Source organism: Trachypithecus francoisi, unplaced genomic scaffold (assembly GCF_009764315.1).
Source record: "Trachypithecus francoisi isolate TF-2019V2 unplaced genomic scaffold, Tfra_2.0 Contig01440, whole genome shotgun sequence".
NCBI lineage: Eukaryota > Metazoa > Chordata > Mammalia > Primates > Cercopithecidae > Trachypithecus > Trachypithecus francoisi.
In genome coordinates this window covers 10549829-10563207 of record NW_022681431.1, presented here as the reverse complement: position 1 = coordinate 10563207, position 13379 = coordinate 10549829, and the positions used below count along the sequence as shown (strand labels likewise).

General features: G+C 47.5%; 1 protein-coding gene across 2 annotated transcripts in view; it reads left to right on the top strand.

Moving 5' to 3' along the window:
• The window catches only part of TNFRSF10B (TNF receptor superfamily member 10b), a 51482-nt gene that overhangs the window by 34579 nt on the left and 3524 nt on the right, over positions 1-13379 (top strand). The window contains exons 3-9 of one of the 2 annotated variants that reach the window (XM_033228683.1): positions 4794-4907; positions 5938-6049; positions 7061-7134; positions 7222-7329; positions 7909-7940; positions 8373-8537; positions 12767-12839. In XM_033228683.1, coding sequence (XP_033084574.1) covers positions 4794-4907; positions 5938-6049; positions 7061-7134; positions 7222-7329; positions 7909-7940; positions 8373-8537; positions 12767-12839 — 678 coding nt within the window. Of the gene's footprint in view, positions 1-4793; positions 4908-5937; positions 6050-7060; positions 7330-7908; positions 7941-8372; positions 8538-12766; positions 12840-13379 lie in introns of both variants that reach the window. The other variant, XM_033228674.1, reaches the window with a different exon arrangement.

The following is a 13379-nucleotide window of genomic DNA, read 5'->3' as shown; positions in this document are numbered from 1 at the left end:
TTTTGTTTTTTTTTTTTGTTTGTTTTTTTTGAGGTGGAGTCTTGCTGTGTCGCCCAGGCTGGAGTGCAGTGGTGTGATCTCGGCTTACCGCAAGCTCCGCCTCCTGGGTTCATGCCATTCTCCTGCCTCAGCCTCCCTAGTAGCTGGGACTACAGGCGCCTGCCACCTGGCCCGGCTAATTTTTTGTATTTTTAGTAGAGACGGGGTTTCACCGTGTTCGCCAGGATGGTCTCGATCGCCTGACCTCGTGATCTGCCTGCCTCAGCCTCCCAAAGTGTTGGGATTATAGGCATGAGCCACCGCGCCTGGCCGAGAAGGAATATTTTATGCCCCACACCATTCAACAACTAGGAATTTGCTTCCTAGTTGTTGTCCTTCTACTGAGGTAGAAGGCCCTTAAAATTTTAACAGATTTATTTCCCATCCCCTGACATGCAAATGTGTTACCAGTAAGTCAAGAGTAATTGCTACTTCTTGCTCATGAGGTTCAATCAGTATAATGTCATCAATGTAATGGATCATCTTGTGTGATGTCTTGTGGAAGGGAAAGACCATCAATATCCCTGCAGGCCAGATATGGTGGCTCATGCCTGTAATCCCAGCACTTTGGGAGGCCAAGGTAGATGGGTCACTTGAGGCCAGGAGTTCTAGACCAGCCTGGCCAACATGGTGAAACCTCATCTCTACTAAAAATACAAAAATTAGCTGGATGTGGTGGTGCACGTGGATAATCCCAGCTACTTGGGAGGCTAAGGCATGAGAATCGCTTGAACCCAGGAGGTGGAAGTTGCAGTGAGCTGAGATCATGCCACTGTACTCTAGCCTGAGCGACAGAGCAAGACTCTGTCAAAAAAAGAAAAAAGAAAAAAGCACTGCAAACTAAATTATGACATAGGGCTGCAAGTTGATGCATCCCGGAGATAGGATAGTGAAGGTATATTGCTGGCCTTGCCAACTGAAAGCAAACTGCTTCTCTGGGAGTCCTTATTGACAGGTATAAACAACAAAGCATTTGCCAGTTCATTACCTGCATACCAGGTACCAGGGTGACAGGGATGTGGTGATTTGCTCAAACAATGAAACCACATCTGGTACAGCAGTTACAACTGGAATCACGACTTGGTTAAGCTTGTGATAATCCACTGTCATTCACCAAGACCCAACTGTCTTTGGCACAAGTCAAATAGGCAAGTTCAATGGGCATGTGGTGGGAATCACCACAGATGCATCCTGGATGGTGGTAATGATCTCTGCAATCCCTCCAGGAGTGTGGCATTGCTTTTGATTTTTTGTGCTTTACAGGTGGGGTATCACTCTGTCACCCAGGCTGGAGTGCAGTGGCATAATCAGCGCCCACTGCAGCTTGAACTCCTGGGCTCAAGCAATCCTCCTGCCTCAGCTTCTTGAGCAGCTAAGACTACAGGCATGTACCATCATACCTGGATAATTTTGTATGTGTGTGTACAGATGGAGTCTCACTACATTGCCCAGGCTGGTCTTAAACCCCTGGCCTCAAGCAATCCTCCTGCCTTGACCTCCCAGTGTGCTGGAATTACAGACATGAGCCACCATGCCCATCTGGTATTGCTTTTGATGTACTGGTTTTTTTTTTTTTTTTAAGTAAATGCAAATCTGGTGGCTTCCACCTGGTCTTTTCCACCATAATAGTCTTCACTTCACATGTCAGGGAATGAAGGTAGGGATTGTGCCAGCTGCTGTGTGTGTCTATTCCAATTATGCATACTAAAATGGGGAAATCAGACAGGATGGGTTTGGGGACCCACCGGCCCCTTTCTGAGATGGACTTGAGCTTAGTTTTAGTAATGCCAACATAATTTCAATGGTATGCAAATACTGCGCTCCTGTACTTCTCCATTTTTCCTCCTCCATCTGGTTGTTGTCATAGATCACATCCTTGTACATTGTGTGCCTATTAACATCAATTTGTAATTATTGTTTTCTGCATTTGCTCTTTAAATCATATCAGTAAACAAGAGGATTTACAAGCCAAATGTACCACAATACTGTGCTACAGACTGAATTGTGTCTCCCAAAATCATATGTTGAAGCCTTACTATCCAGTGTGATGGTATTTGGAGATGGTGCCTTTTGGAAGTAATTGGGTTTAGATGAGGTCATGAGGGTGAGGCCCTCATAATGGGATTAGTGCCTTTTTAAGAAAAGACATCAGACAACTTGAGCACTCTCTCTCTTCTCGTGTGCACAAGGAAGAGATTACGTGAATGCACAGCAAGATGGTGGCCATCTCTAGAACTATGAGAAGTAAATGTCTATTGTTTAAGCCACTTGGTCTATGGTATTTTATTATAGCAGCCTGAGTAGCTGTGTACCAACATTTATATTTACCTATATCATTACCTTTTCCAGTATTCTTTATCTCTTCATATGCCTTTGAGCTATTACCTAACGTCATTACATTACCTCCTAAGGGACTCCTTTTAGCATTTCACAGGGCAGATCTACTAGTAATGTGCTCCATTACCTTTCACTTATCTAAGAATGTCTTAATTTCTTATTCATTCTTGAATGATAGTATTGCTGGATATCAAATTCTTGGTTGCAGGATTTTGTGTGTGTTTTTGGTTTTTGGCACTTTAAATATGTTACCCACTCCCTTCTGGCCTCTATGGTTCCTGGTGAGAAATTAGCTAATAACCTTATTGGGGTTCCCTTGTACATACTGAGTGGGCTACTTGCTGCTTTCAGGATTTTCTGTTTGTGTTGGGCTTTTGTCCATTTGACTATAATGTGTCTCAGTGTAGTTCTCTTTTAACTTATCCTGCTTGGAGATCATTGAGCTTCTTGGATATGTAGACAAATATTTTTCAAAAGTCTTGCACCTCGTTATTAAATATTATTCCTAAATGTTTTATTTGTTTTTGTGTCATTGTCAATGAAAGTGTTTTCTTAATTTCCTTTTTGGATTGTTCTTTGCTACTGTGAAACTTTTACACTGAAAACTATCAAACATTGCTGTAAGAAATTAAAGAAAACCAAAATACACAGGAAGATATTCCATGTTCATAGATCAAAATGGTGTTAAATTACCCAAAGCAATATACAGATTCAATGCAATCCCTATCAAAATCTCAGTGGTGTTATTTTAAAAATGGAAGAACTTATATTCAAAGTCGTATGGAATTAAAAAGGACTTACTGACCAAAAACAATCTGGTCAAAGAAAAGCAGAGTTGGCGGGACTCACACTTTCCAATTGTGAAACACATCTTCCTGCCAGGGCAGCTTTAGTCCCTCTTCGAATCATTCTTTGGCTCTGTAGAGATTCCTCCCATTTTCTTCCCATGGCTGATGGTGTGAGCTTAAATTTTGAAGGCTCTTCCCATTGTTCTATGACTTCTGCTCCTGGTGTATCTTCCCCTGGCTAGGGGCTCATTCAGAACAGGTATTAGGACATTATTCTGTGCATTTTAAAGGTCTAAATGGCACTGTCTAATATAGTAGTCTCTAGGCCCGTGTGATTGCCAATCACTTGAAATATGAGAGGCGGGCGGATCACGAGGTCAGGAGTTCAAGACCAACCTGGCCAAGATGGTGAAACCCCGTCTCTACTAAAAATACAAAAATTAGCCAGGTGCGGTGGCGGGTGCCTGTAATCCCAGTTACTAGGGAGGCTGAGGCAGGAGAATCGCTTGAACCCAGGAGGTGGAGGTTGCAGTGAGCTGAGATCACTGTACTCTAGCCTGGGCAACAGAGCAAGACTCCATCTCAAAAATAAAAAAGAAATAAATATGCTACTGCAAATTGAGATGTGCCTTGAGTTGAAATATATGCAGGATTTGAAGACATACTATGAAAAAATGCTGTAAAATATCTCAGCATTTTACATGGATTACATATTTAAGTGATATTATCTGGGGTACATTAAATTAAAATGCATTATTAAAATTAATTTTACCCGTTCTCACTTTTTTTAATGTGCTGAGTGTGAATTTAAATTTCATATGTGGGCTGGTCACGTGGCTTACACCTGTATTCCCAGCACCTTGGGAGTCCAAGGAGAGTGAATCGCTTGAGCCCAGGAGTTTGAGACCAGCCTAGGCAACATGGTGAAATCTCGTCTCTACAAAAAAAAAGTACACAAAAAATTAACCCGGTGTGGTGGTGTGCACCTGTAGTCCCAGCTATTTGTGGGTGGGCGAGAGGGGGCGTCTGGGAGGTCGAGGGTGCAGTGAGCTGAGATCACACCACTGCACTCCAGCTTGGGCTATAGAGCAAGACCCTGTCTAAATAAATAAATAAATAGGCCGGGCGCAGTGGCTCACGCCTGTAATCCCAGTACTTTGGGAGGCCGAGGCAGGTGGATCACAAGGTCAGGAGATCGAGACTAGCCTGGCCAATATGGTGAAACCCTGTCTCTACTAAAAAAATACAAAAATTAGCCAGGTGTGGTGGTGCGTGCCTGTAGTCCTAGCTACTGAGGAGGCTGAGGCAGGAGAATCGCTTGAACCCTGGAGGCGGAGGTTGCAGTGAGCCAAGATCGTGCCACTGCACTCCAGCCTGGGCGACAGAATAAGACTACGTCTCAAAAGTAAAAAATAAGATAAAATAAAATAAATAAATGTGTGGCTTATATTTCTTTTGGCAGTGCTGGTTTAAGGTGTATAAATGCAGAATTGACAAACTGACCAAGCTAAATAGAGATTTCCCTGTTTGAGTTCCACACATCCCTGAAAAAGCAGTCCCCCAGCCACCACTGCCAGCTTCTGGGAATCCTGTGACATTTCATTCACCAGCTTTTCTCTCCCCTCCCAGGACACCATATCTCAGAAGACAGTAGAGATTGTATCTCCTGCAAATATGGACAGGACTACAGCACTCACTGGAATGACTTCCTTTTCTGCTTGCGCTGCACCAAGTGTGACTCAGGTACAGAACATAAGGACCCCATGCCTAAAGGTGGAATGCAGGGTGATGACATAAAAGTCGTAGCTAAAATGGGATCAGGAGACCTAGATACTGGTCCACCTTGGTCTTCGTCATACTTTGTTCCACGATTTTGTCTTCGAATTTTTTAGTAAATAAAACAGGCCAGGCACAGCGGCTCATGCCTGTAATCTCAACACTTTGGGAGGTATCGCTTGAACCTAGGAGTTTGAAACCATCCTGGGCAACATAAGCAACCCCGTCTCTACAAAAATATGAACATTAGCCAGGCATGGTGGTGTGTGCCTGTATTCCCAGCTACTTAGGAAGCTGAGGCAGGAGGCTCTCTTGAGCCCAGGAGGTGGAGGTTGCAGGCAGCCGAGATTGTGTCACTGCACTCCGGCCCAGGCAACAGAGCAAAGCCCTGTCTCAATAATAATAATAATAATAATACAGAAATTATTTGTATAATGTATGCTACATGGTAAGGAAACCTTCTAGACTGTCAGCTGCAAAGGGGTGGGGCTATGAGCCTGGCCGAGTGCACAGGGCTGGGTCTCAGCGGTGGCACGGGTCTGCTTCAGGACCAGGCTCTCAACCCCGTGCTCTGTGCTCTTGGCAAGTGCTCGGCCTCACTCATCATTCCGGTTCTCAGGCCTCTCCCTCCTCCCCAGCAGGCCGGGCCTTGGGGAAATCACCCAAGGGCTCCTCTCCTTGCGGTCTCTCAGGTGATGCCTTGCACTTCCCTTGCTACTGACCGTGTGATCTAAACGATACTTGTTCCCTAAACAATGCTTTCCCCTAATCTAATGTAATAAATAATGAATTGTGGTCCTTTTGTATGACTCTGAGTGTTGGTGACAGCTGAAGGGTGGGCGTCCTGTATGAGCCACGAGTGTGCTGGTGCAGAAAGTGGCCCTCAGAACTCCTTGGCGAACTGAATTAAGCTGAGTAGGAAGGTCTTGGGGTGGGGAGGAAGGGTCAAGGGACACATCAGGAAAACATATCCCAAAACCTTGTGCTCTGTCGTCAGGTGAAGTGGAGGTGAATTCCTGCACCACGACCAGAAACACGGTGTGTCAGTGCAAAGAAGGCACCTTCCGGGAAGAAGATTCCCCCGAGATTTGCCGGAAGTGCCGCACAGGGTGAGACAGCAGCCAGGGGCTCCCAGCAGCTCCACAGAACCCCAAGAAGACCCAAGCCTCCTTGTACCCCTGTCTGTCCTCTGAGAGCACCCCCATGGGGCATCCTTGAGTCTGCGGCTGCCCCTCCTGATCCCTCCGCCTGTCCCCGCCCCCTCCGACCCCTGCACCAGCCCCTTCCCACCCCTCCCCGGCATGAGTCCCCTTGGCCAGGCTGACTTGTTCACTGACCACAGAAGGCCATGACGTAGGGCCCATGATACTTTTAGGGGCCCATGAAATGATTTAATTTCTTTTGAAATGAGAAGAATGAGTAGAATGCAGCCAGGGATATATTCGTCTTTATACCAATTCAGCAATAAAATGTAATTTTTAACATTTTTTATGCAGGCAGGGGTCCATAAAGACGAAAGTGTCCACAGCCCACAAAAGGCATAATAAGGCCGTGGGTGGAGCTCCTTCAAGTTCCCATGAGGACCTGAGCCCACCCAGCTGGCCTCGCCCCTGGCCCCGATCCCTCAATAAGACCTGTCTTTTCTCTATTTGGGTTTTAGGGGCCAAGGGTAATTTGCTCGTCTCTGGCCCCCCTAGTATTTGCTGTGATTGGGAGGAATGGGCAGACAGGTGGGGACAAGAGCTCACTTTTGTGGTTGACTGGAAGACCGGACTCAGCTTGTGGCCATAGGGGCTTGTGACCTTCCCCTGGAGTGTGGCTCCTCCTAACGCAGCCTCCCCTGCAGCCCAGGGAAGCTCAGTGTGTGCCCAGCACAGAAGGCTCCTGGAGCTGCAGCTCTGACCCCAGAGCAGGGAGGCCGAGGGGGCTGCAGTGCGCATGCTCAGATCCTTCCCCAGCTTCAACAAGGGAGGATAGTGGGACTCCCTGCAGACACGAGGAACCTGCCCTTCCCCTGACATCTTCTCAGGGACACTGGGGAGGGAGGGTGGCTCCTCTTTCATCCCACCTGGCCAGCTTTCCATCAAGAGTCCCCCCTCTCCCTCTCTGTGTGTACCCAGGTGCCCCAGAGGGATGGTCAAGGTCAAGGATTGTACGCCCTGGAGTGACATCGAGTGTGTCCACAATGAATCAGGTACAAAGCACACTGGGGAAGCCCCAGCTGTGGAGAAGACAGTGACCACCAGCCCTGGGACTCCTGCCTCTCCCTGTTCCCTCTCAGGCATCATCATAGGGGTCACAGTTGCAGTCGTCATGGTTGTGGCTGTGATTGTTTGGAAGACTTCACTGTGGAAGAAAGTCCTTCCTTACCTGAAAGGCGTCTGCTCAGGTAGGTGCCGGCTGAGGGCGGAGGCACTGGGCACTCTCTGCCCTGCCCCCTCCCACTCTATTCCCACAGACAGAAACGGCTGCCCCTCCCCCAAGTCTTAGTGTCTCCAGCCTGGCTATATCCTCCTCCTTGTGGTCACCCCCATCCGCACATCCCAGGCACACCCCAGAACACTGATCTCATCAGTCCCTCTCCTGGAGCTGGGGGTCCCCTCATCTCCCAGCCAAGTCCAGGAAGGCAGGGCCAGTTCCTCCCACCTTCAGGCCCAGCCAGGCAGAGGGCAGCTGGCTCCTCAACTGGGTGACAAGGGTCAGGATGAGAAGTGGTCACAGGATTTATTCAGCCTTGGTCAGAGCAGAACACAGAGATTTTCCACGTGTTTGTTTTTACTCTAGTTCCCCTTCTCATCCCCCTTCCTCAGGGTGTCTCTGAGTTGTAAGACCCCATTCCTGTCCCCAGGCCCGGGGCTCCTTGTCCAGTGTCCCTGCCCCCAGCCCACTCCTGTGCCCCACTGTCCTCTGGGAGGGAGGTGCTGTGTGGGCCCCACCCCTCCTGCTAAGGAGAGTCCTTCTCTTTTAGGTGGTGGCGGGGACCCTGGGCGTATGGACAGTGTGAGTAGGTTTCTCCAGGAGCTGGGGGCTCAGGGGCTCAGGAACTGCTTCCTGGGACAGCAGAACCTGGGTGGATGGGTCCCCATTGTCCTCATGGCTGCCCTGATTCTCTGAAGTGGCCTGGGGGTTCTGGGCTGACTGTGGGGGACACATGGCTGTTTTGAGCACCGCATGTGCTGGTGAGCCCTGCTGCAGCCCAGGTGACACCCTCACCCCACAGCCTGCACTCTGGGGATGGGGTGTCTGCCTGAGCACAGCACTGGGGCTCTGGCCCCAGCAGCAGGTCCTGGATGTGCTGAGACTGGGCTGCCTGCGGTGACCTCACTGAGAGGAGGTGGGGATGGCGGGTCCAGCTGCATACTGGGGACCCTGCAGCGAGCCCCAGGTGTGGACTCCTAAGTCGACTCCTTGCCTTCCCAATGTTTTTTCCAGAGCTCACGTTCCCCACAACGGCCTGGGGCTGAGGACAATGCCCTCAATGAGAACGTGAGTATCTTGCAGCCCACCCAGGTCCCTGAACAGGAAATGGAAATCCAGGAGCCAGCAGAGCAGACAGATGTCAACACTTTGTCCCCAGGGGAGTCAGAGCGTCTGCTGGTGAGTGGGGGACAGGTCATTTTGTTTCCCGGCCCGCTGCTTACCTGGGATTTCATAGACAGTGCAAGAGGGCAGTGCCTTAGCTCTCCTGGCCCAGGGGAAATGGATCCTGAAGGAGACAGGGAACTGCAGGGGACTGCAGGGGACTGCAGCTGCACTGAGGTGGTGACTGTGCCAGTCTGCGGGACATCTGCTTCTTACTCCCTGTCCTGTCCTTGCTGTGTCCCCAGAGCCTGGAGCTCCACAGGCACAGAGTAGGGGTCACAGGGTTCATTGGTAACTGACTAAGGCTGCACAGTCTCCGTCGTGTGCTGCTAACAGAACTGAAGGAGCCCCTGCTCATAACAGCAGGAGTTTTAAATTTACTCTGAAATTGTTATTACATTGAACATATTTCAAAGTTTGTATGGCAGCTTCTAAAAAGCAGGATTCCGAGTCGATGCACAGAGGGCCTTTGTATTGGACACTCGCACATAATCAGTTCATATCAATCCATTAGTTTTGATATGATACTGAGTAGGTGGGAAATCTGTATATACATTTATTGTTCATTGCTCGTAAGCACTGAAAGTCCTTCCCTCGAACATAGGATGAGATTATCCATTTTCTTGCAGTGTTTTATTTTTAATGATTTGATTTTTCTTTCTTTCTTTTTTTTTTTTTTTTGAGAAGGAGTCTCACTCTGTCGCCCAGGCTGCAGTGCAGTGGCGCAATTCGGCTCACTGCAAGCTCCGCCTCCTGGGTTCATGTTATTCTCCTGCCTCAGCCTTCCGATTAGCTGGGACTACAGGCGCCCACCACGCCCGGCTAATTTTTTGTGTTTTTAGTAGAGACAGGGTTTCACCGTGTTAACCAGGATGGTCTCGATCTCCTGACCTCGTGATCCACCCGCCTCGGCCTCCCAAAGTGCTGGGATTACAGGCGTAAGCCACCTCGCCCGGCTAATGATTTGATTTTTAACATACCACAATATAATCTAAACAGAATTGAATTTTTGATTCAATATAAGCTGAGGAACTCCCTGAATTGTTCTGAGTCGCTGTTTCCTTCTTCCAAGCTCACTTAGCAACCAATTCTTCCTTTTCCCTCTGCCTTTGCCCTTTTGCCACCTCCTTTGCTACATGTCAAATGTTTACTTTTTTTCTGTCTTCCTCTTCACTCTTTTTTTTTTTTTAAACTAGATCTTGTCCTTGAAAATATCAAATGTTTATGTGGGCAGTGATCTCTTCCACCTAGACTGTTTCTGTTTCTTCCTTGCATCTATACCACTTTCTTCTTAATAAAGAGAAGAGATTTTAAAAGGAAACAAATGAATAATGCCAATACTTCCTCCATGCTTATTAATCACTTTGAACATTTTTTTTTTTTTTTTTTTTGAGACAGAATCTTACTGTATCACCCAGGCTGGTGTGCAGTGGTACGAACTTGGCTCATTGCAACCCCTACCTCCTGGGCTCAAGTCATCCTCTCACCTCAGCTTCCTGAGCAGCTGGGACTATAGGCATGTGCCACCGTGTGCAGCTAACTTTTGTATTTTTTTGTAGAGACAGGGTTTGGTCATGTTGCCTAGGCTGGTCTCGAACTCCTGAGCTCGGGCAATTCACCCTTCTTGGCCTCCCAAAATGCTGGGATTACAAGCATGAGCCACCATGCCTGGCCTCATCATTTTTTGTTGTTGTTGTTTTCGTTTTTGTTTTTTTTTTGAGACAGAGTCTCACTCTGTCGCCCAGGCTGGAGTGCAGTGGCGCAATCTCGGTTCACTGTGAGCTCCGCCTCCCGGGTTCACGCCATTCTCCTGCCTCAGCCTCCTGAGTAGCTGGGATTACAGGCGCCTGCCACCACGCCCAGCTAATTTTTTTTTTTGTATTTTTAGTAGAGATGGGGTTTCACAGAGTTAGCCAGGATGGTCTTGATCTTCTGACCTTGTGATCCGCCCACCTCAGCCTCCCAAAGTGCTGGGATTACAGGCATGAGCCACCGCGCCCGGCCGGCCTGATCATTTTTAAAAAGCAGGTCACCCATTAGCCACACATCCACCAGAGTATGAAAAAACTTGATCATATCAAGAGTCTTCTTCACTCTTTCCCCAGGCTTCTGGCCCTTCTTATTTCAGGTAACTACAGTGGATAATTTCTTGAGATTCTTTGCTAAGCTCTTTATGCATATGCCATCTGTGTACATACATGCATATGTATATATGTGGTATTGACATGAAAAGGATTATATCATGTACAACACCAAACAAAACTGTCTAATATGTTTTAATATCTTAGACAGCAAATATGTTTTCAAAATTATTTTTACACATCTTAAAATTTAGAATTAGATAAAATTTAGAATTACAAGATTTTCGGCCGGGCGCGGTGGCTCAAGCCTGTAATCCCAGCACTTTGGGAGGCCGAGACGGGTGGATCACGAGGTCAGGAGATCGAGACCATCCTGGCTAACACAGTGAAACCCCATCGCTACTAAAATATACAAAAAACTAGCCGGGCGAGGTGGCGGGCACCTGTAGTCCCAGCTACTCGGGAGGCTGAGGCAGGAGAATGGCATAAACCCGGGAGGCAGAGCTTGCAGTAAGCCGAGATCCGGCCACTGCACTCCAGCCTGGGCAACAGAGTGAGACTCCGTCTCAAAAAAAAAAAAAAAAAAAAAAAAAAGAATTACAAGATTTTCTCCAGCACCCACCCCCCTGCCGCCACATAATCACTGGATGTTAAAAAATATTAATTTAAATTAATAAATGGTTCTAGGAATGATTGAGATCCTTTCAACGTTCAATTTTATTATCAAAGAAGATAGTATTTCAAGTCTTTTGTTATAACTCAGTCAAGATTTGGGGGTTTATTTCAGAAAAATTATTCCTATTCCTCATCAAAGATGTTTCTTTGCATTTCGGGTCTTCTTGTAAGTCCATTTTCTAACTTATTATGTCTGCGGCTACTTTTCTTTTCTTTCTTTTCTGAGCTGGGTCTCACTCTGTCACCCAGGCTGGAGTTCAGTGGTACAATCATGGCTCACTGCAGCCTTGACCTCCTAAGGCCAAGTGATCCTCCTGCCTCAGCCTCCTGAGTAGCTAGGACGACAGTTTCGTGCCACCACACCCAGCTCTTATTTTATTTTATATTATATTTTATTTTATTTTTATTTTATTTTAGAGACAGGATCTCACTGTGTTGCCCAGGCTGGTCTCAAACTCCTGGGCTCAAGCAATCCTCACACCTCAGCCTCCCAGAGTGCTGGGATTACAGGTGTGAGCCACCATGCCCAGCCTCTGTTATGTGTTTTAACATTCATCAGGGCTGGGTGCAGTGGCTCACGCCTGCAATCCCAACAATTTGGGAGACTGAGCTGGGCGGATCACTTGAGGTCAGGAGCTTGAGACTAGCCTGGCCAATATGGTGAAACCCTGTCTCTACTAAAAATACAAAAATAAAATACAAAAATTAGCTGGGCATGGTGGCACACACCTGTAATCCCAGTTACTTGGGAGGCTGAGGCAGGAGAATCTCTTGAACCCAGAGGTGGAGGTTGCAGTGAGCCAAGATCGCACCATTGCACTCCAGCCTAGGAGACAGAGTAAGACTCTGTCTCAAAAAAAAAAAAAAAAAAAAAAAAGTCATCAGGATGTATTCATTTTTAAGTATTACAATTTAAACCTTGGGGTTTTAAAAATATACACTCCTGGCCGGGCGCGGTGGCTCAAGCCTGTAATCCCAGCACTTTGGGAGGCCGAGACGGGCGGATCACGAGGTCAGGAGATCGAGACCATCCTGGCTAACACGGTGAAACCCCGTCTCTACTAAAAATACAAAAACTAGCCGGGCGAGGTGGCGGGCGCCTGTAGTCCCAGCTACTCGGGAGGCTGAGGCAGGAGAATGGCGGAAACCCGGGAGGCGGAGCTTGCAGTGAGCTGAAATCTGGCCACTGCACTCCAGTCCGGGCGACAGAGCGAGACTCCGCCTCAAAAAAAAAAAATAAATAAAAAAATAAAAAATAAATAAAAATTAAAAAATAAAAATATACACTCCTAATCTAAAGTATTGACTGCTATATTGGCCTCCTTCTGAGAGTCTTGCCTCTTTGTTTCCTGTCTTGTTGCCGGAACTTTCAGAACAATGTTCTGGAAGTGACGTGCTGCAGGTCTCAGGGCTGGCTGGTGGTCTGGCTCAGTACTGGACTGCAGGACTCCTGGCTCTGACCAGGATGTTCCACACTGTGTGTTACAGGAACGGGCAGAAGCTGAAGGGCCTCAGAGGAGGGGGCTGCTGGTTCCAGTGAATGAAAATGACCCCACTGAGAGTAAGTGTTTTGCTCCTGGAGATGCAGCAGGAATGGAGGGAATAGGGACAGTGTCCTAATTTCTGTCCCCATAGGTGAGAGGATTCTTCCAGAGTATTCCATGGAGGAAGCAGGGGGTCCTGCAGTATAGACCATCTGGACCCCAAACTGTCTTCTCCCATCTCTTCTCCCCACTCTACTTCATCCTCTCTGCACCCTATCAATGACCCTAATGACTCTGTCCGTCCCCTTGTCCTCTCTCCTCCTTTGTTCAGGGACTGATGTAGCTCCTGCCCCAGGGACCTCCTGAGGGGCTGGCCTGTCCTGCACAGCAGTACTAACCCCAGGGGGCTAAGGAGCTCTTGACCTGTGCCTAAGCCCAATTTGCAGAGCTATTGTGTAAACGACATATGAATTCCAAAGACTTAATGCAGAAAATAGTGGAAAATATTTCACTCATAATTTTTGTATATTGGTTGTATATTAAATTATATTTTAAATATATTCAGTACCATACATTAAAATGAATGTCGCTTGTTTCTGACGTTTTTTCAATGAGGC